Source organism: Myotis yumanensis, unplaced genomic scaffold, assembly GCF_028538775.1.
Source record: "Myotis yumanensis isolate MYYU_CA2020_CCGP unplaced genomic scaffold, mMyoYum1.0.hap1 SCAF_6, whole genome shotgun sequence".
Classification (NCBI taxonomy): Eukaryota; Metazoa; Chordata; class Mammalia; order Chiroptera; family Vespertilionidae; genus Myotis; species Myotis yumanensis.
The window spans coordinates 742,569-763,821 of NW_027223757.1; the positions used below are offsets into that span (position 1 = coordinate 742,569).

A 21,253-nucleotide genomic window follows, 5' to 3' on the forward strand; every position below is an offset into this window, starting at 1 on the left:
GAGTCAGGACAGGAAAGGACCGAGGGAGAGGAACGAGAACATACCAAATCTAGAACAGAGATTGCTGGCACAGCAGTCTGCTGCAGGCGACAGAGGAAAAAGAGAGGAGGTGAGAGTTAGGTCAGTGGTCCCACCACCAGCAAGCCTCGCTCTCCTGCCCCTGCTCCCGAGGGCCCGTGGGAAGCGCGGGCTGCGGCTGAGCTCTGGTTTTCAGAAATTAAACACTGCGATTCCTGCTTAAGATACACGGTGACTGAAACGGTGAACTTCCCTCAGCTCTCTTATTTGGAGACTAAGGTCTTAATCTCAATATAAAATCAGTCGTAAATATGCAGGCGCCTCTAACTAAAACATGAGAAATGTTCCGATACCACAATTCACAGAGGCTCAAAACTGACCGGCCTTCAATAAAAAGTCCATCTTTAGAGAAATGTGTAATTATTGACCTGCCTGCCGTGTGTCCACTAGGGACAGCGGCCGGCCGAGGGAAACGCCCCGGGCAGGCACCATGGAGGCCAGGGTCCTCATGCGAACCGTCACCAGTGCCTGTCAGAGAGCACCGACGGCAGAGTCATTCGGAAGGAGGTTTATTTATACTTGACGAGTTGGAAAATGCCAACAGAACGATGTGATAGGTAACGTCTAGGCCTTCATTTCGGAACCGTCAGTGTCGTAAGAGGGACTCCACCTGAACTTTGGGCAGTTGTCTGCACATCTGGCGAGGGACCTGCATATTGTAAGTGTGTGGGTGAGCGGGCTAGCTCTGTTCCACGCTGACGTGGCCGGAGGTGGGGGTGGACGTCTCACTAAGCCACGGCTTTAGACCATCTAGTATGGACAGCACCAAACAAAAGCTGGAATTAGAAACAAAATCCAAAGGACAAAAAGGACAGGCTCTCAGCTGTCTGTTCTCAGAATATGAAGTGTCGGGAGGAAAACCACTCAGCCCCGCAGCCTGAGATGGTCACTGGCCTCTCTGCAAACCGACACCATCAAGGCCTCTGCTGGTGGTTCTTGCGAGCGGCTAACAAAAATCTTCAAGGTGGCAGTTAGCGATCTAGCCCATGTGACTAACATGCTCTGCTTTTCTTCTCTGTGTGATGCAAGAGCCACAAGGGATGTGTGTACCTGGAGGAATGAAGCCCAGCTCTCGGTGCCTGTTCACTGCCACTGCCATCAGCTGCCTATGAACACCTGCTTCAAGCTGTGACCCACGAGGAGCCTGCTGCTGGTGAGGGAGCGAAACCTCGCCCAGGTGCGCAGTGTGTCCTACTGCCCGCCCCGTGCTGCCCACCTGTGCACAGGTCTGGCGGCTCTCAGCCACTCACCCACAGAGCCGAGCAGTGAGGCAGGTCTGCGGGCCCACAAAGCCCAGCCGCTAGCTACCTGTCTAGGAATAAGGCCTGCCAACCCCTCGTCAAGTGACTGCTGTTCACTGACTCTCTTCATTGAAGTGCTGGAGGAGGACAAGTTTGTTAAACTGCAGTCCCACTGGGCTGGTTTCGTACTATTAGAAGGACTGAGCACTGGTCCATTGCTAGGGGCCTTGCTAGCGTCCTCCCCGCCGCCCCGCCCCGCCCCGCCCTGCCGCGCTCCTTTACCCGGGCTCTGCGCTCGGCCTCCAGCCGCTGCGTGAGCAGCATGGTGTCCACGTCCTCCTCCTCCTCCTCGTCGTCCTCGTCCTTCTCCTTGGACTCCTGCAGCCGCTTCTGGAACTGCCACTCAAGCAGGAGCTTGCGCAGGCGGTCGCTCTCCTCGGCGCTGCGCTCGGCCTTGCCCTGCAGCTCCTGGATCTCCCGGCTCAGCATGTCCACGATGTGCAGCTGCTGCTGCTTCTCCAGCTTCTCCTTGGCATCGCGCTTCCAGGGGTCGGGGGACAGGCTGTCCCCGGAGGACAGCTCCTCCTTGCTGACGGTGATGTACTGCAAGTCCCTGCGCTCGATCGTGCGGGGCTGCTGCTGGGGCTGCAGCTCCCGGATGACCGTCTCGGGGGGCCTCGGCAGCGTGGCTGGCTTCTCCGGCTTCAGCGGCTGCACAGTCACAGGAGAGAAGGGAGCCGGGTTCAGCGACGGCGTGCGCATCTGGCCCAGCTTCCTCTCCTGCTCCCGGCGCTTCCGCTCCCGCTCCTCCTCCAGCCGAGCCTTCTCCTTCTCGTACCAGCGCTGGTGCTCCTCCCTCTTCTTCCGCTCTGCAGCGGCCACCTGCGCAGACTGAGGTCCCAGCTGGCTGGCAGGGGGCGGTGGGAGAGGCAAATCCATCGGGATCCCGTCAAATTCGCTGGCATAGTGCATGGGAGGCGGAGGTGGCGGTGGGGGCAGGTCCGTGCGGCCGGACTGGGGGACAGCTGCTGGCGCAGGCTGCCCAGTGGCAGGGGTCTTCCAGCGCCCAGGGCCACTTTTGGTCAGGGTGGATGCAGGCGTGCCCGGCTTGGACGCGTGGTCCAGGTGCTCCTGACTGGACGCGCTGGAGCCCACCGAGGAGCTCTGGTTTATCCACAGGTCGCTGTCAGACTTGCGGTCCATCACCGCCTCCACTCGGTGGTGCTCCAGGTGATAAACTTTATCTTCCCGAAGTTCCTCTTGGGAACGGGCCACACGCTGGAAAAAGAGAAAGGAAAACTGTCAGGTTCCAGCCATTTATCAGAAGAAATTACTGGACATTCATCAACTTTCTGTCTCAGGGAGATGCTACCGGACCGGTGAGAGCGCAGGGCGAGGCTGAGCCTGCCCGTGCCAGTGGCCGCCAGCCACAGTGGCAGGGCATTCCTGCGAGATGCTCACCCGGTACAAAGCAGCAAGAGCTCTGTCTTCTCTGCATCGCTGGCGAAAAAGTGAGAGGCACAAACACTAGGCACCTCAGTATGGTGGCCGTCCTCCTCCCCGCCAGCCCACGGCACACCCGCTCCTGGGTGTCAGCCAGGGACCCGACTGCAGGGATGAAGGTGTTTAGCTTGATTAGATTATGGGAACAGCAACAGACAGTCCTCCTCTGCAGTAAAACTCTCATTGCTACTGGGAGGGTCAGGTCCCACATGTCCTCGCATGGCTTCTGAGTCCCAGCACTGACCCCTGACAAGCAGCCCTGACGGCGAACGCAGGAGCGAGCACTGGAGGCGGGGCCGCCCCTGCACAGCACAGCCCCTGGGGGTCCGCAGAGCTCACACCGCACGGCGGAGGCTGGTCTGAGGTCATGCCTAAAGCAGCTTAATCCAGTGAAATGCCCCCTGCCTTGTCAGTGAGGAGAAATTGAAGTTGCAAACCCGGGAAATAAATGTTTCCTTTCCTTAAAAAACAACCCAACAAAATAAGAACTATCTCTTAAAAAAGCAGAAAAATAAGATGTCACTTGAAACAAAAGCCTGACAGAAAAATGGAACACTGACACCAGCTCGGAAACAGTTTCTGGATAAGTGGGCGTGCACCTTTGAGCCACACCGTGGGGCGGCCTCACCCCCGTGGCCTCTCTGTGCTGCATCTCGTGGCTCCGAGTCACTGCTTTGCTGCTTAGACGCCCTCAGCCCCGTGCGCCTCCCCCTCCCCTTTCTCCCCGCAGGCCCACCGGGACTCTGCGTCCCCCCAATATCCACCAAGAAGTACGCGAGACCTGCCCTCCCGTCTCCTGACCTCCTTTCTGATTATCACCCACGTGTGAGCACATGGCAGCTGTACATGTGAGGCTCCACCTCGCCCCCCCGCACCACGGGAATGTGGGGCCGCCTCACGCACCCCACGCAGGTCTCCCCACAGGCTGACAAGAGGCTCGAGGAAACGGCCTAGAACTACCTCTAGTTCGAGAGAACCTTGGAGAGGCCTCGTCTCAGCCACTCCCAGGGCCCAGGCTGAGGGGCGGGGGGAGGACAGGCTGCTGGGGGCACCGGCCCACCTGGGAGAAAGGTGGGATGGACCCGGGGACTCGACGAAGCCTGTGAACAGCGTGACCGGTGCTGGGACCATGCTCCGCCCTCAGAAACGGGCCCTCTCACCTTCCTCACACCATCGCCTGTGACAAACCCTCCCTCCGCCTCCTCGTTCTTCTCAGCTCAGCTCAGAGCCCATCTCGGCTCTCAGTAGCCCGGACCACGGACCCAAGACAGGCGCCGTCGAATCCACTGCCCGAGACACACGGGCGTCACAGAGCCAGGCCAGCGGTCTCCGACCTTGCTCGCCTCACGGCACACGAATGAACCGCTGACACTCGGTGGCACACCAAAACACATTTTCTGCCAACCTGGCAGGAAAGACCTATGCTTCTGATTCCTTCAAACCAGAAGGCTATTATGTTGGCTGTTGGAAGGAGGTCAGGGCCCTGACTAAATGGTCAGGCACCGCACTTTTGCAAACTCGTGTGGCTCGCCTGGGCCACACCGGTTTTTGAGCACGCACTTCATTTCTCCTCCCAGTCATCTCCCAACGCAACACTGTCTTTCTAAAAAGAAAACCACACCTGAGCACGTTCCCTCACTGAACCACGAGACTGACCGCCCGTTCTCTAACCTGGACAGAACCCGAGCTCCTGCGCTTGTCGCCTGCGACCTCCCCTGTGGCTCCAGCTGCCTTTGCCCTCCCCCCGCTTCGGGCTCTCCAGGAGCACGACCCCTGCACTGACTCCGTCTCAGCTTCCCGGCAGGGGCCACGGTGACCTGGGCATCCCAGTGCTCGGGCAGCTTCCCACGTCAACCAAGCCCCGCCTGCCCCGCGCTCTCACCCCTCACTCCTAGATGCCACACCAGCCCGGCCAACGGGAGACCACTCCACGTGACGACCTCCATGAACCCAACAGCAAGAGAACAAAGAATCCCTTGCTGGCTCCGCATCCTACCCCGCCCGTCCCCTTTCCTCCACCAGCCACATGGCCAGGAGGAAACAGATGCTGCCGGCAGGGCTGCCGGACAGAAAGGGCCCAGGTCTCAGTGGTGTCTTTACGATGTGGACAGCGTGACCTGTGCTGGGAGTGGGTCCGTGCGGGGTCGGCGAGGGGAGCCGGTGTGAACCCCTCCCCGCTAACCTGCACCGCGAGGCTGGGGTGACTGCCGTCCGTGTGCACGAGCGGCTCCTCCTCGTAAGGGGGCCACTGGCTGTGAGGAGGAGGAGGTGGGGGAGCGGCCCGGTCCTGGGACTTGGAGGCGGGGAAGGTGAAGTACTCCCTGGTGTACGTCTGCGTGGGGATGGGGTAGGCCTCGGGCCGAGGCGGGGGCGTCTGCTCCTGCAAAACGTGAACAAGGACGAGAGGTGAGCTGCACAATCTGCACCGTGGACGCAGTTAACTCCCAGTAATGGCACGATATAGTGTCCATACTGGACAACTGTTCTCGATGAGAAGGGTGTGGACGCAGTTAACTCCCAGTAATGGCACGATATAGTGTCCACACTGGACAACTGTTCGCGATGAGAAGGTGTGGACGCAGTTAACTCCCAGTAATGGCACGATATAGTGTCCATACTGGACAACTGTTCTCGATGAGAAGGGTGTGGACGCAGTTAACTCCCAGTAATGACACGATATAGTGTCCACACTGGACAACTGTTCTCGATGAGAAGGTGTGGACGCAGTTAACTCCCAGTAATGACACGATATAGTGTCCACACTGGACAACTGTTCGCGATGAGAAGGTGTGGTCCTACACTGGCTGAGAGCACTGGGAACCCCTATGAATTCACACTGAACATAAGAAAGGAGTCCTAGGAGCTAGAGCACGCTGGTGGGGTCAGTCCTAGCTCAGGGCGGCTCTGAGGGAGGCCAGGAGCGAGAGGGGTGAGGAGGCTGGGCTCTGACCTCCGCACAGAGGTTTCCCGTGGAGACGGACGTTATCTTCGCTGCCGTTCCAGGGGCGTAGGCGCCTTTCCCTCCAGGACTCGGAGGCTGATCTGCGGGGAGAGTCGGACAGAAAGGTATAAGCACATAAACAAGATGCTGCCTAGCAAGAGCTCCTGAGGACAGCCCCGTGGCCGCACCTTCACGGGGCCTGCACAGAGCTGAGCCAGGCCCGTGAGGGACTCCTGCCCCCTGACCAGTCAGAGCCAGAGCCACAGCCGCCCACAGACAGGACTGGCACGCGGTCTGACGCGGCTTCTTTTCTTGTGAACCCGTGACAGGTGTGAGCCACCTGGAGAGGCGTCAGTGTGCCTGCCTAACGCAGCACCTGAACCAGAAGTTCCCACTTAGTGGTCATTTCATTTCAACAGCGAAGGGAGCAGAGCCGCCTCCTCCGACGGGACCCGAGTGGGCCTGGCGAGGGCAGGTGTGGATCGGGAAGGCCGGTGATCTTACTTGCCACGTTGGGGCTGGAGCGGTGGTCGGCTCTGTTCTTCAGCAGCCGGTCGTCGCCGGGCAGCTTCTTTGGCTCACTGTACTCTGCCCACGGCAGTGGAGGGCTCTCGGGAGAGCCGTTGGGAGCGGAATTGCTGTAGAGCTCGAAGCCTTCGCTCTTTGGTCGGGGTTTTCCTGAGCCTCGGCGATCTGACACTGAAAGCAAAACATGCCCACAGGGCATCCTCTGCTCAGGTGGCACTTTCAATACCCGTTTATTTTAAAAGAAAGATGAATATACAAATATTCAAAACTCCACAAGTAAAACTTGTCTTTGCGGAAGAAATAAGATGGTTTTTATATAAGGGTAAAATCTTTCTAGAGAACCTCTGATTTTCAAATAAAGTAACACTTAACGTTAATGAGAAAAGGTATGCTATTAAGCTTATTTTCTCATAAACTTGCCTGTTGTAAGTAATGAAACTAAAGTAACAAAATCTGTTTTAAAGTAACTTTTTAAAAAACGAAAATAAATGCACTCCCCCCACTTTTTAAAACATTAATTCTCCTAGCCACCCAGGAAGGACATCGTCAGACACCCTGCGATGAGACTTTCCATCTTCATTTTCAGTTTTGCCAGCTTCTTGCTTGTGACCTGATTTATTGCCTACTTTTCAGCTTCCCCTCTTTGATTTCTAACTCTGCTGCTTTGCTTCTGTGAAATGACTGTAAACTGAGAGAGCAGACACCCCAGATGTTCAGTCTCATGTGATGAAAGGAGTAAACAACATGCTGAGGCAAGATGTCTAGTCCAGTGCATGGTTTTCAGACCCTTCTGTTCCAGTGAAACAGCAGGTCCAGACACGGCCGCGAGGAGAGCCCCAGCCCGGTCGGGCGTGCGGCCACACAGTGAGCACGGCGGGTCTGACTCAGGTGTAAAGCTCACAGTAACTTAACGCATAATGTGAGTCAACTGTTTTTTCCTGTAATTTCTGAACTAACTCCTTTTATAAAGACCTAAACTTATAGTTTTATTCTGAGATGCTTGATGTAACTACAAAATCATGGTTTCCACCAACCAATTACTTATTCAGATACCTGAGCTTTTCTACACCTGACACGTGTCCTGTGTCGGCACGCAGCACGGGAGTCGCCGCCCACACACAGGCACTCCTGAGGGGAGGTCTGCCTGCTCTGAGACCACAGCCTGCGTCTGCCAGCAGAACTGAGCCCCGCCCATCGCTCACACTGATGGGGCCTCCCAGCGGGGCCTGGGAGGGTGGCAGGGCTCAGAGGGGATGGAGCCCGACGAGCTACACTGTGGCTCGCAGGTCCACGTCGGATTCCTGGCTCCCGCAAGGTCCATCCCGGCCTCCTTCTCTCTAAAACTGGACACTGGACGGAAGAACAGGTCCTGCTCCTAAGGCGCTTGGCCCGTGGGAAGCTGCCAGCAAGCCTGCTATTGGCCGTCGTCCACAGGAGACACACCCCACCCTCCCCGGCGGTGCTTACGCCTCTGCATCATGGGGGACGGCTGGTTGAGCAGGGTAGCGAGGCCGTGATAGATGGCTCCTTGCTTCGCCACCTCCAGTGTCACCACGGAGCTTGTCCTTGTCATGAGCTCTGCTGCCCTAGGGAGAGAGCGCCCGAGGTCAGGAGGAGGCCGCTGCACTGTCCCCAGGTGCCTGGGACCAGGTGCCCGCAGCCCCCGCCGCCGCTGCTGCGCAGGGAGTGTCCTGACCCTCCCCCTTTGCAAAGGATCTGCACACCCCGCCTCCGCTTTCCCAGGAGGGAGGCAGGAGCAGAGAGGTCTTAGGGAGCATCATGAATCTTTCTTAAACTTCAAAAAAACTGCTCCACACTAAAATACATATTTCTATTTTGCTCACACATGAAATGTCATGTATATAAGAGTTTTACACTTAAACAGGTGAGGGTAAGGACACACTTTTTAGCATTCTTTTGCGCCTTCCAATCCCAAATTTAATGTGAACTATCCCTACAAATGCTAACATTAAGCTTAAAGCAAACACATAGATGATACCTTTCTTGAGAGAGTCCTACCAGACTCCGCCCGTCCACGCTGAGGAGCTGGTCCCCCGCGGCCAGCCGCCCGTCCTGTGCGCCGAGGCACCGCGTCGAGAGGGACAGCCAAGGCCGAGGAAGGAAGGGAAGTCAGTGGTAAGTGCACTTGCTTTTTGTCGGTTCTCAACAGAGTGTTTAATGTTTATCGTGTTAAATACAACATACGGATGTTCACATCTTTAAAAGGTGTACTAACCACGTCCGCAGCACCTCCTTTCACAACGGACTTGACGTAGATTCCAAGTTTATCTTGACCAGCACCCTGAGCAGAAACAAGGGAAGAAACACTGCACTGAAAACAGGAAGAAGGCAATGCCCCGTGAAGCAGAGCAAACACAAAGCATGCACACAGCTACTCCCAAAGTCCTGGTTCTGGCTTCCCCGTGACAATTAGAGCCATAAACTATATTAATAAAATTAACGTTCTACTTGGTAACTATAAAGAAACCAATAGGAAATGTACCTATTTTATGTTTCCAAATGAAGAAAAGTGACTCCTAAAAATCCAGTCAATTATGACTAAATCAGCTGGCAGGAGATCAGACTAGACTGAACCACAGGTGGAGGCTGGTTCCGGACAGCCCCCGGGCACGCACGGTGGACCATTTCATACCAGAGCGACTGCCTCCCATCCTGACCCAGGTCCCTACACCTTTAAAGTTTAAACAAGACAAGCTTCTTATGGCCACGCAGGGGGGCCTGGGAAGGGCCGTACAGAACACACTGTGGTGGCTCCGTTGAGGGCAGGTGCTGGCTGTGAGGAACACCGCCTGGAACAGGGCCTGCCCCGGAACAGGGCCAGCGTGAGACGCAGACGCACGCAGCTGCTTCCAGGACCACTGCAGTCCTGCTCGGGCGGCACAACGGCAAGTGAAGCAGCTCGATGACTCCCGGAGCCACAGGGAGCGGCTCCCGCGCGGGACGGCCCGCACATTTCCCAGCCACCCCCACCCCCGGGAAAGACTGTGTCATGACAGCAAACAGGACGGCATCACCGAAAGTCATGAAGACAGATTCCAACAAATGAGGTCGCTGAAACCATCTTCCTACGCTGCTCCAACGACATGATTTCCACTTGAAAACGCCCATTTCCCGTTAGGTCGCCGTGCCGGTTTGGAGCGTGACCAGCCAGCGTGACTGAGGGCCTCCTGCTCTCCTCGGGGCGCCAGCATGCAGCCCCTGCTGTGTGAGCCGCACACGTCCAGGATACGGGGCTCCGGAAAGCAGTGTGACCGTCTCCCCTGAGCACAGCATTCGGCGTGGGGATGCGGTGCTCCCGAGGTCACGTGTGTGCAGTGGCTGGGGGCTGAGTCTATAAAAGTTCCTGTGAGCTCCAATCAAGTGCTCCCTCTGCAGCTCCGACCCCAGGGTTTGCGTCTGCTCACCGCCAACACCTGTCTGTCTAGACGTTGACAACTCGCCCCCTCCCTGCAGACCTGCCCAGTCCGGGACACCAGCTGCCACTAGACGCCCTCCCAGTCATGCCCCACTCCCAACAGCATGACAACCAAGTGCAACCTGTGGTCCCCGCCATAAAATTAAAAACAAAAAGCAAAATACAAAAAAATTCATTCTGATACTTGGCGAACGTACTATTTTGTAAATTTGAAGTTTCACCATAACAAGTACGTACTAGCAGCAGGCACTCAGTAAATGGCACCTTTCTCAACAGCAGGTCACTGAGCAAAAGAGCAACAGACACACGTTACCTCCCTCCGCTTGTGCCAAGACGGTTTCCTCCATCGAGGGCCTAAGACTCACGACAGGAAGTCCCTTCTCCAGCACCCTCCTGCTCCCATGCGTTAACGTGGGAATGCCTGCATCTATAATCTAATTAAATTATTTTAAGCAGCACATTCTGTACTTCCATGGGATCTGTGATTAACTGCTAATGCCGCAGCTCAGCGGTTACACGACAGCCTCCTCCCTCCTACTCTGCACTAAAGGTCCCTCTGCCCCAGCTCCGCCCGCACCGAAGGACGAGGACACAGCGCCCGGCTCAGGCGCTCCCGTCTCAGAGGCGCTTCCTCCACGCTGTCCAACAGGAATTCTGGTCGGGGCACTGACAACACCCCCTTCTCTTTCTCTGCAAATACCACAGGGCACCTCTTCATAGCAAGTCCCCGGGGCCGGATTTTTAAAAAGGTTCTAGAAGCACCCTTTTCTCTTCTGCTCCCTATCTGACCAACATCAAAGCAATGCTTCCTGAACTTCAGAACACAGAGGCCGTCCAGCGCCCCCACCCGCAGCTTCGCTTCCTGCAGTTTCCGCCCCGTATTCAACCAGGCTCAAAATACACATGGAAAGCCCCAGAACTCGACGATGCAGACGTTTAAACGTGCACCGTTCTGAGCAGCACAAGGAAACCTCGAGCTGCCTGCTCCGCCCACCTGGGACGGGACTCATCTCTGGGGCCAGGTCTCCATGCCACCCGCCGCTCATTTCGCAGCTGCCCGTTACCACGCTGGTTCTAAGAGAGAGACCACATTCACGTGCCTTTCATGACAATATACTGCTCTATTTTACTACTAGTGATGGTTGTTAATCTCTTCCTGCGCCTAAATAAACCCAACTTCATCACAGGTATGTGTGCGGAACTACACAGCCCGGAGAGTCTGGCACTGTGCTCGGCCGGGTTCCCCGGGGGCCCTGGAATGCGCCTTTGAGCAGGCAGGAGCGACCGCACAGGTGTGTGAATGGGCACTTACCTGCTCTCTGCACAGCACTGCTGTTTGGCAATGTGATACTGTCCTTGTAATTTAGGTAAAAAGAATAAGCAAGCTCTCCGCCACTCCCTATTTCTGATATACTTTATAAGATTACTACTAATAGAGAAGAAAATCTCATTCACTTGGACAAACTATAACAGAGCTCTTTCTTTTCGCATAATACAGCATGTCCCCCCAAAATGTATACACACTCTAACAGGTGGTAGCCTGATTTTGAAAATGAAATGTATTTTGATAAACACTTCCTTTATAATTAATTATTCAGAGTGTTGTATCCATTTTTGGGGCGACCCTAGAGCATGGTGTAAGGAAATGAGAACACCACCCTCATACACTGCTGGCCTGCACACATGCGTGTGCTGCCTGTAGCTGGCTCTCGCCCACCAGCTCCCTCAGGAAGAGGTCTGCGCCCCACGCACCGCCAGCCATGGCTGCCCGGGATTATGACCTTCCCTTGCAGCCGCCTCTCTCAGATCAGGAACCTCACACCTGAGGGTAAGTATAAGGCTCGATTGTTTCATAACCACTCTACGCGTTAGACAACTTAATGCATCACCTTAAACTGAGCAGGATCCATATTTCAATAACCTAAAATCCTGTAACATTTCTCAGCAGGTAACTTGTCACACTACATGCATGTGGAACTTAATAAGCCAAGTTCAACATTCAGGTAAAACTGACCGTGACCCAAACAGCTGACAGTACACATTTCAGAAAGTTCTGGCAAAACGTGGCCCCTCTCCTCCCGATGGAGAGGCTGGTCTGCGGAAAGCCCTCCCGGGGCGTCCTCCCAGCGCGCTGCCACCACCGCCCCGCTGCCCCCGCACTGGCAGCCACGCTCCCCAACACCACGCGTGACCCAGACCAGGCTTCGTGTCCCCACGCGTGCCTGTGTCCATGTTTTCTTTCTGATGTCATGGGTCTGCCAGATGCTCTCATCGCCGATTCCCAGGCTCACCTGCCGCCACCTGCCCACCCACTCACCTTTCCCCCGTCAGACAAGCGCTCCTTTGTCCCGGCACTCGTCCTGCCCTGCTCTCCACGGCCTGTACAGAGGCTCCTCCCAGCAGCTCCTGGAGCCCCTGCCCTATGGGTTTACCAGAAGGTGCTCCCGTCCCTACTTGGCACACAAGCCCTTGTTATGAGGAAGCCCAGAACTGTGCGGGACGCATTCGTCGGTCAGGAAGCAGCTGCTATATTCATTAAGTGCGCTGGTAGCATAACACTGATAACACTGTAAAAAGTTAGCTTAAAAAGTTAGAAATTCTAGCCCAGCTGGCGTGGCTCAGTGGTTGAGTGTCGACCTATGAACCAGAAGGTCATGGTCTGATTCCCAGTCAGGGCACATGCCCAGGTTGTGGGCTCGATCCCCAGTGTGGGGTGTGCAGGAGGCAGCCGATCCGTGGTTCTCTCTCACCATTGATGTTTCTCTCTCTTTCCCTTCCTCTCTAAAATCAATAAAAAATTTCTTTTAAAGAAAGAAAATTTATTGAAGTAATTCTATTAGTTCCTACTTCCATATACACACAATTAAATTTCATTTTATGGTGATCCTACTCCTCTTCTAATTAAGAAAGGAAAACAGGGCCAGAAGCTACAACATTTTGCTGCTACATGTCAATGTATCATCTGCCACGAACAAAAGGGGCCATGTGAGCTGTGAGCGCCAGCCGAGCCGATCTGGGAATGCCCAGCAGCAGCTTTCAGGCGTCGCTGAGATCGTATCAGACGCTGCCCCGTGTGGGAGCCACCAGGCCACCTGTCAGCCTGGATGTGTATCAGCAAGTAAAGGATACGCCCCGATTTCAAAGTCTTAGTGTGGAAAAAAGAATCCAAACCAGCTCCTTAATGCATATTCACTCCATGCTGAAACCGGGACATTTTGGACACAATGCGTACCATAAAACATTATAAAATTAATTTCACCGTTTCTTTTTTTTTTAAGATGGTAATAGAAACTGCCAATGACCACGTGGCTCATTTTCATGTCCACTGTCCAGAATGCACTAAGCTGCAGGCTTGCACACTGCAGGCTAAGCAGTCGGGCGCAGCAGCACAGGACAATGGTGCAGCTGGGGGAACAGGCCGCCCCACAGGACAGTACTTTCCGGCAAGACACACCCTGATTTCCAAGCCCGGGAAGAGAAACCAGTCACTACAACTGAGAACACAACACAAAAAACAGACCAAGGCTAAATAATCTTAAGAATTACTTGCCTAAAGGCATCTAAGGTGGGATCTGAAAACCTCGTATTTTTAGAGCACTGATTTATAAAATTAAAAGCATAAGCATCAGTCCCCAGTTAACCAGGGTCTCCTGGAAAGCAATCCCGCCTCGAAAGGCCCAGGAGTCCCGAGGTTCTCGCCACGGCTCTGCCCCGGGAGTAACCTGGGTGAGGGTCCGGGCAGGCACGGGCACTGCCGTGCAGACGACAGAGCACAGAACCCAGCACGTTACCAGGCAGTGCAAACACCTAGGTCCCCACCCTTAAGAAAAGCAACTACAACGAAATAGACGACTCCTACGTGTGTGATCGTGGTACTGAGCACACGGTTCATGTGGCAACTTCCTTTAGAGGTGAAGGAAGGGGTCTGAGAGGCAGAGAATGTGAGAGGAGGGAGGACCAGGAGGCAGCGAGGGAGAAAGGGCAGAGGGAGGAGGTGGAGCACCAAGGCAGAAAGGACAGCAGTAAGTTCCCAAGAAAAGGTTCCCCAACAGAACGACGAGAGGCCCAAGGAGGAGGAGACCCACCTATGCCAACTGCCTTGTGGCCGACGGGAAACGCTCCGAGGACAGGGCTGCTCCCAAGTGTCCTGCTAACCCTGGTCCTGCACCTCCGGGAAGACTTCAAAGTCCAGGCCTCTCCTCCCGCACAGCGAGACTCCAAGGGAAGGAACCCAGGCGGCCAACATTCCAGGGCGAACTCCAAGTGAGTGTGGGCGTATGAGATGATTAACAATCACATCATTAACACACGCGCGCGCACACACACACACACACGCACACACACACACACGCACACACACACGCACACACACACACACGTGCGCACACACACACGCACACACACGCACACACACACGCAGCAGCAGCAGCAGGAAGAAAGATACTGCGGCCAGAGCAGCATGAGCTCAGCCCTACTGTCTCGAAGGTGGACAGTGGGTTAGAACTAAGTGGCCGGGTGGCCTGAGCACCCAGGCCCTGCACTCGGCAGGCGGTCAGCAGCTCTGCCCACCGTTCCCTCCTCCGCGTCTGAGCGGAACTGCTCATCAGGCCGATCGCTCTGATTCATTAGCTACTCAAATTCAGACCTGAGGTCAAACGCATTGTCTGACCCTTTTTCAGTAGGAATTACCTTAATTCTGAAATCATCAGCGCTAGAACTCATTCTGGGCTCACTCCACCCAGCATGGGAGGGTGCGTGGGAGGCGTTCCAACAGGCGCGGAGCTGGGCAGGCCGAAGCCTGATTCCTGTGGGCTGGGCTCCAGGCCCAGCTCCTGCATGTTTACTCTCGGCATCAATTATGAAACAAAAGACATGGCCACACCAACCTCTCCTTCTCCCTGAAACGCAGGACCTGAACTAGACAGCAGACTCCTAGGCTGGGTCCTAAGAGGGGCTGCAGGTGTACGGATCCCTGAAAACTATGCCAAGGGCTGTGTGTCCTGTCACAGTCTCCCCAGGTTCTCAAAGTGATCTGAGAACCAAAGGGGGGATACCACGCCGACGGCCCACGTCTCCCCTCTACCCGCTCCACACACAGCTCGTGGCGGGCCTTGCGGGCATGCGCCTCACCCCAAGTCTCGGCTAAGAGAGTGGGCAAGGCAGAGTGATCTGAAGGCTCCCTTCCTGGGACGGACCTGCAAGCAGCGTGGTTTTCTGAGTCCACATGTGAAACGCTGGCTCTGCTTTAGAGCATTATTAACCCTTAATGCTCCTATTCTAATCCTGTAACTGAATCCACAGTTCAGCCAATCTAGAAACGAGCACTTAGGCCATGACTATAAAATAGGCAAACACTTATTTTTGATGTAACTTGCTATTTTGCTTTTGGAACTAAAATATAAAATACGGTGTTCAGACTCATAAGCAATAGTCCTGCAGGCGCCAGACACACCTGGGCTGGAGGGACCGGGCCTCCTGACTTCATGCCGAGAGGCTCAGCCACGTGGCCACAGCGAGGACAGCAGAACCGAGGGCCGGTCCTCAGAGCACCCGCCACCCGTCACTGTGGGCGCCGCCGCGAGGAGGCCACTCGCCCGACAGCCCCCCTCTTCTGTGAGGGCAGGAATCCCACTTTGTGTTTTGAGCTAAATGAGACCTAACAACTTAACCTCAGTCTATAGCCTAAAAGCACAAACTAAAACTGTCTGTAAGGCACTCTTCGTTAGCCATTTGTTCTTAAGTAAAATGTTCTAAGTACTTTTAAAATCGTCTTTTTTGTGTTTAAGAGAAAACGGTCTTAGAGAAAGCCTGCAGCAAACCCACCTCCTGCAGCCCAAGCCCCGTTACGTCCCGGACACCCTGTACATGGCTCCGTAGGTGGTGGCTGCAGTTCCAATGATCTCAAGCATTTTCACCATGTTAGATAGCCAGCAGGATTAATTTCCTTTTCTTGTATAAAAAACATATAAGAGCCTTATGTTTTTATGAACCTTACGAACTTGCAGCATCAAAACAAAAAGCAGCAAACACCTGGGTGTGCAATTACAAGCTACATGAAATGGCTGCTTCATGAGTGCTAATTAGTGACAGGTCTGAACAAGCTCCCAGGGAGAAGCCTTCTGTGGGAGCACATTCCAGCTGCACGGGACCCCCCCCCGCCCCCCCCCCACCGCCCCCGCCCCGCCCCACGGCGCCTGAGGACACTCACCACTGGGCCCACTCGCCCGACAACAGAGAACCACATTCTGCTCGCGGACTGAACTTCTCAGTGGGAAGCTGCTCACTTCTCTCTGCTCCTACAGCAGCCAACACAGCTGGGCTGGCGAGACTGGGGTCACCACACTGCGAGCTGGACGCGGTGACACTGGCGTTTATCACCACAAACATCCAGACTCTTACGTAACCAGTCAGCTCTGACTTTTGCTTACTTTGTACTTTTTAAACTTTAAAAAGAGCCAGACAAATAAAAAGGACGGACTTGTTTGTATTTTAAAGATCCAAACAGGAAGCACTGTGCTGTCCCCCAGATGAGCTGGAGCCGCGCTCTCCACTTCCCACAGCAGCGTTTCAGTCAGCTGCACACACCCAGCCCAGAGCATCTGGGTTTCATAAAACGGAACCGCAGTGTGGAAGGGGCGCCAGGGAACTCAGCAAAACAATGCCCCGGCTCACGGCAGCCACGCCACACGCTGATGAGGAAAAAATGAAGGAGGCCTGGGCCCAGGACAAAGACCACACAGCTCACAGGGGAGAACAAAACGCAGCGCGGTGGCGGAGGCTGGCAGGGGAGGACGCACGGCAGAGAGAGAGAGAGAGAAACCCCCTGACAGAAGCCGGCGGTGCACCAGCAGCCCCCCGGGCACAGGGCGTCACTCGCAGGGCGTCCTGGGGCCCGAGGCCTTCGCCCAGGGCTCGGAGCTCCCCAGGCAGGGCCGCCCAGGCGTCCTGTCACCAGACGCGTCCTGAGCGATTCCCTCCACAGCCTCTAGGAGCCGCCCCCACCTTTGGCTCTCACCTTCCGAGTGCCAAGCCACACGTCTAACTCTACTAGATAACATGCTCCTCACCTAGCCTGACAGGCACCCCAAATCTCAAGCGAACACGTTCAAACTGAGCTCCAGACTCTCTTGCCGGCGTGGGCGGCGCCGCCGCAGTGAGAACCACTTCCACACGCCCAGGTGCAGGCGCCAGAATCGGACTCGACGTCCACACGACAGACACTCGGTGTTCGCTTCTGGAATAGACATCACTGTAGCACGTGGCTACTGCGTTCACAGTACAGGTGCCCCATATCAGCACAGCTCCCAGGGGACCTCGTCGTAAGACTACCCACACCGAGGCAAAAGGTACAAGGCGAGCGGAAAGCAGCAAGGATTCCAGAGCCGCCTGTTCTCACAACAGAATGACTCCCTTGACTCACGGGAGACCGCCCTTCCCGCCACGCCTCCTGGTGGGAATGGAATGTGAAGGCAGAGCAGCAGCTTAGGAGCTTCAGGCACGTGGAGGGGAGCAGGAGGCAGGGCTGGGGGAGAGGCGGCCAGGTGCAGGAACAGGTGTGTGGCCAGCAGTCAGGCAGGTGGGCAAATGGGCGGAGCCAGTTCCCTCAGCTTGGGTTTGGTGAGGGCTAAGCTGCCCTCCCATGCATACGGCACAGCTGGCACAGCTGGCACAGCTGGCGTGGACTCGGCCTGCGCCCGGGCCAGTGATGCTGGCTGGTCCTCAGACCTGCGTTCCTGGGTCAGGGCTCCATGCAGACTTCCGCGAGGGCCTCCCTTGGGACGCTGTACCCACTGCCTCACCCTGTCGCTACCTCCCTGCCCATGCGGAAGGCGAAGCCTCCGGCGGCCGTGGACCCCCTGCTACTCCTTGCCTGCCGTCGTGGTGACTAACCCGACTGTGACTCTGAGCGGGCGCCTTGTCCTAACTGACCACTGATGCTGGAGCCAGCGGGACAGGCAGAGCCAGCGAGAGGAGGGGCAGGAGTGCCCAAGGGGGCTACTGGCAGGCAATGCCCGTGCTTCCTGCTTGGACACGGGGCACAGAAGAGGCTCGGAGCCGAGTGCCTACATCAGACGGGAATGTGCGTTTCCTACTGAAAAAGGCTTTTTGAGCTGGAAACGATAGGGATGGTGGTAAATGGCAGCCTCCAAATCGCACCTGGAATTTCAAACATCAGGTTGGCGAGTATTTGAAATAAAAGCTTGTAACATAGATGCCAGGAAACATGGAGCTGGAGCTCTTCCTGTGCATCGGAGGGTGGTGGGGATTTTTTACCCCGGTCATTTTTCCCTTTCAAAGGGGCATTTGATTCAGCTGTTAAGCAAAGAGCCAAACAGTCTTTGGCTGAGACCGTTCCATCCACGTCTGAGCTGTGGTCCGTTACACCCCCGCGGCCCGGGACTACGCGTGGCAGGCCCGCCAGGAGGAGGAAGCAGGTCTAGCCTGAGCTGGGACAGTGGCCACCCTCTGCCCCCCCTGGGGGACCCCGTGACTCAGTGCTTCAGACCAATCCACTTCGCCCCAGATGGCAGCTCCCAGCCGATTCCAACCCAAAGGCCACTCAGTCCAGGTGCCTCTCATTCATCCTACACCCAGCGCTCCCAGACACGGCGCCCAACACGTCCGCTTCATTGCGTCCCTCCCCTCTTCTTCCAGACGCCCCGCTTTTCTGCGGCGCCCACGAGACCAAGTGCGCGCTCCTCAGCCCGTCCGTCACGCGAATGAAGCACGGCTCTCCTTCCTCGGCTCCCCTGCAGTGCAGGCTCCGGCCCCACAGGCACGCAGCACGCCTCCGTCCTGGCTCATCACAGCCCAGTCCTGTTCACTCAGACCCCAGGGCTGCAGAAACACCGCCTCCCGCACATCGCCCTCCACGGGAGGCCCGTCAGCAGCACGCGGCCAGGAGGAGCGGGCGGTCCCCGAGGCCCTGCACCCAGGCCCGGCCCGACCTCCAGGCACACGCGCTCTCGCTCCACTTTCCGAGGGGAGACCACCCCTCAGCTGGCTGGCTCCGAGCACAGAGGCTCCAGCACAGGGCGCAGCACCCCCACGCCATCTGCTTCACCCTCCACCCGCACGCCACCTGCCCGCCCTACCTTTGCCGCGACAATGCTGAGGCCCATTCCATTTTGCTTTTTCAGGGTCACAGTGATGATTTCGGGCTCCTTCCTCAGAGGCTGAGCCTAAAGGATGAAACAAAGGTTTATTTTAATTTGACTTGGGTGGTGGGCACACGGTGCAATGTACAGATCTTGTCACATAGAAAACCACAGCTGAAACCTCTATGTTCACGTTGACCAATGTTATCCCAATCAATTACAGCTGTGGGTATAAAAATATTCTTTATTTTTAAAAAAGCACCATTTGTTTACAGACATGGCCTGAAATAAAAACTTTACATAGAAGTCGTGGGTTTAAATCTTATTTAAGATTTTTAAATAAAATTGGTATTTAAAGGTGACTTTAAGATCTTCCTGTCACAACCATGTTCCCTGTAGGCAAGGAAGGAACCCACAGCCCTTCTCCAAGCGCCAGGCCCGCGTCCTTCCCCGCCCACCTCAGCCGCGGGACTTGCCAGTTCCGTGTTCTCACGCAGAAGGTGGCTCTCATAGTCGGCGCCCTCGAAGTGGATCGTCCAGGTGCCCGGGGAGCGTGCGTGAGGGACCAGCCTGCAGAAGCCTGGGGGCAAGGGAAGCAATGGCAGGACGGAAAGGCACCCTCAGGGCATCTAGCGACCACATCCGTTTTCCTGTCTGCACCTTTGCACGCGCACTGCGGGAGGGAGGCGGGCTGCGGGAGGTTCTGCACGCACAGCAGTCCGGGACTCCAGGCGGACAGGGGACGGGAGAGACAGGGACCAGCCAGATGTGAAGTGTGGAGGCAGGAGGGATGTGAGAACCGGGCAAGGAGCCCAGCCTGGGCTGCTGCCACCATCACACCTGTGTCTGCTGTGTGGGAAGGGGTGAGGGTGTGGTTCTGATGCGAGGTGTGGTGCAGCAGAGCGGGACACGGTCCACCTCCAACATACCCGGTGCCAGCCCAGCTCAGGGCCCTCCTGCAGGCGACACTCGGCACTCCCACTGCCCGACTTTCTCTGAGGAGCACCGGGGCCTGGGCCTCCTCCTCCCTCCACAGGCCACACGCCAGCCCCCGCACGCCTGGAGGGCCACAGCCACACTCACTGGCATTACCAGAGGCAGCCTTGGCCAACGTTTTAAACTGTCAAGATCTCTGAGGACGTAAAACTCAGTGGTGAAAGCAGCAGTCACTGAAGTCAAACCCTACACTGACCGAACGTAAGCTCCTGTGGACACAGACCCGACTCTCCTATTCCTTTTGCTTGGACCCTGCAGTCTGGTCTGCTTTGTACTCGTGTGAGCTCCAAGCTACAGAAGAGCAGCAGCCAGGGGCCAAGCCTATCTAAGGAACAGCTCCCGCCTCCGGTATCACTGAGCCCTTGCACCCACACATGTAGGAGAACACGTGAAAGACGTAGTGACCCGGGGGAGCTGAGCTGCACTGAGAGACAGCGGAGCCAGGCCTCACTCAGCAGACACGTACGAGCGCGGCACTGGTGGCAGGGCAGCCACCGGCACTTAGAGACCCGTGGGCCGCAGTTCCCAGGGCTCCTCGCTAGTCCCACGAGGTGGGCACTGTCCCCACACCCACTCCACAAGAGAGACTGGAGGAGAAGGGCTGGGACCAGGACTCGGGCGTCCGTTCGGAAGCCTGTCCTGTTCCGCTGGCACTGCTGTCCACGTCAGCTCCGAGGCCATGTCCAGCACCCGCCCGTCCACACCGGGAACAGAAGGAAAGGCCCTCGTGCCGCCCAGCGAGCAGCCAGTGGTCACAGGAGGGGTGCAGACCCCCCATGGAACTGTGTCTGCACATCAGTGACCCCGTGTCACTGGGAAACACTTCCCTCCGAGTCCCCGGAGCAGTGCCTTCGTCGGAAGCGCCACACAAGTGGACTGCACGTAGAACACAGACTCGAGCTGGGTCAGATTTCAGGCTCGGCAGCAATACCTACCCCGCTGGCACAGGGGGTCCAGGAACTCCTGCAGGCCGCTGGGAAGGTTCCTGACGACGTCGCAGGAGTAGCCGTCCTCAGGCAGCAGGAAGGGCAGCTGCAGGTCGGGGTCCTCCTCCAGCTGTACCTCCCGCCCGTCGCTGCGCGCCAGCTCGTCGGCTGTGTTCTCGGCCACAGCCACGACGTTCTCAATCAGGTCCTGGGTAGAGAAACACAAATTCAAACGATATGCTACGTGACTGGAGCAGCTGAGCAGCAACCACCTCGCGTCTGTTTAGGCCACGTGGGGGGACGTGACGACAGGTTCAGAATCAGCCTGCGACGCAGCAGGACACCAGCAAAGCACACACGTAAGTAAGTGAACCAAGATACTAATTACTAATCTCAAATAATGTGCAGCTTCAATGAGAAGAAACTGTTCAATCACAAGAAGATGGGCTTTGCCTCTTTTCGAAAGTCATTATCTTTTCCTTGCACAATTCTTCAGCACCCAGTGT

The 21,253-nt window shown here is 56.2% G+C and overlaps 1 protein-coding gene across 14 annotated transcripts in view; it reads right to left on the minus strand.

Annotated features, from left to right (window-relative positions):
- AFDN (afadin, adherens junction formation factor) overlaps positions 1-21,253 on the minus strand; it is a 107,012-nt gene that overhangs the window by 11,013 nt on the left and 74,746 nt on the right. For 6 of the 14 annotated variants that reach the window (XM_070417338.1, XM_070417337.1, XM_070417333.1 and 3 more), the window contains 10 exons: positions 20,757-20,955; positions 19,302-19,405; positions 18,823-18,909; positions 8,528-8,593; positions 8,291-8,364; positions 7,759-7,877; positions 6,268-6,462; positions 5,773-5,864; positions 5,005-5,202; positions 1,602-2,597 (listed from right to left, as the gene is read on the minus strand). In XM_070417338.1, the coding sequence (XP_070273439.1) occupies positions 1,602-2,597; positions 5,005-5,202; positions 5,773-5,864; positions 6,268-6,462; positions 7,759-7,877; positions 8,291-8,364; positions 8,528-8,593; positions 18,823-18,909; positions 19,302-19,405; positions 20,757-20,955 (2,130 nt within the window). Of the gene's footprint in view, positions 1-44; positions 81-1,601; positions 2,598-5,004; positions 5,203-5,772; positions 5,865-6,267; positions 6,463-7,758; positions 7,878-8,290; positions 8,365-8,527; positions 8,594-18,822; positions 18,910-19,283; positions 19,406-20,756; positions 20,956-21,253 lie in introns of all 14 variants that reach the window. The other 8 variants (XM_070417328.1, XM_070417325.1, XM_070417330.1 and 5 more) reach the window with 3 other exon arrangements.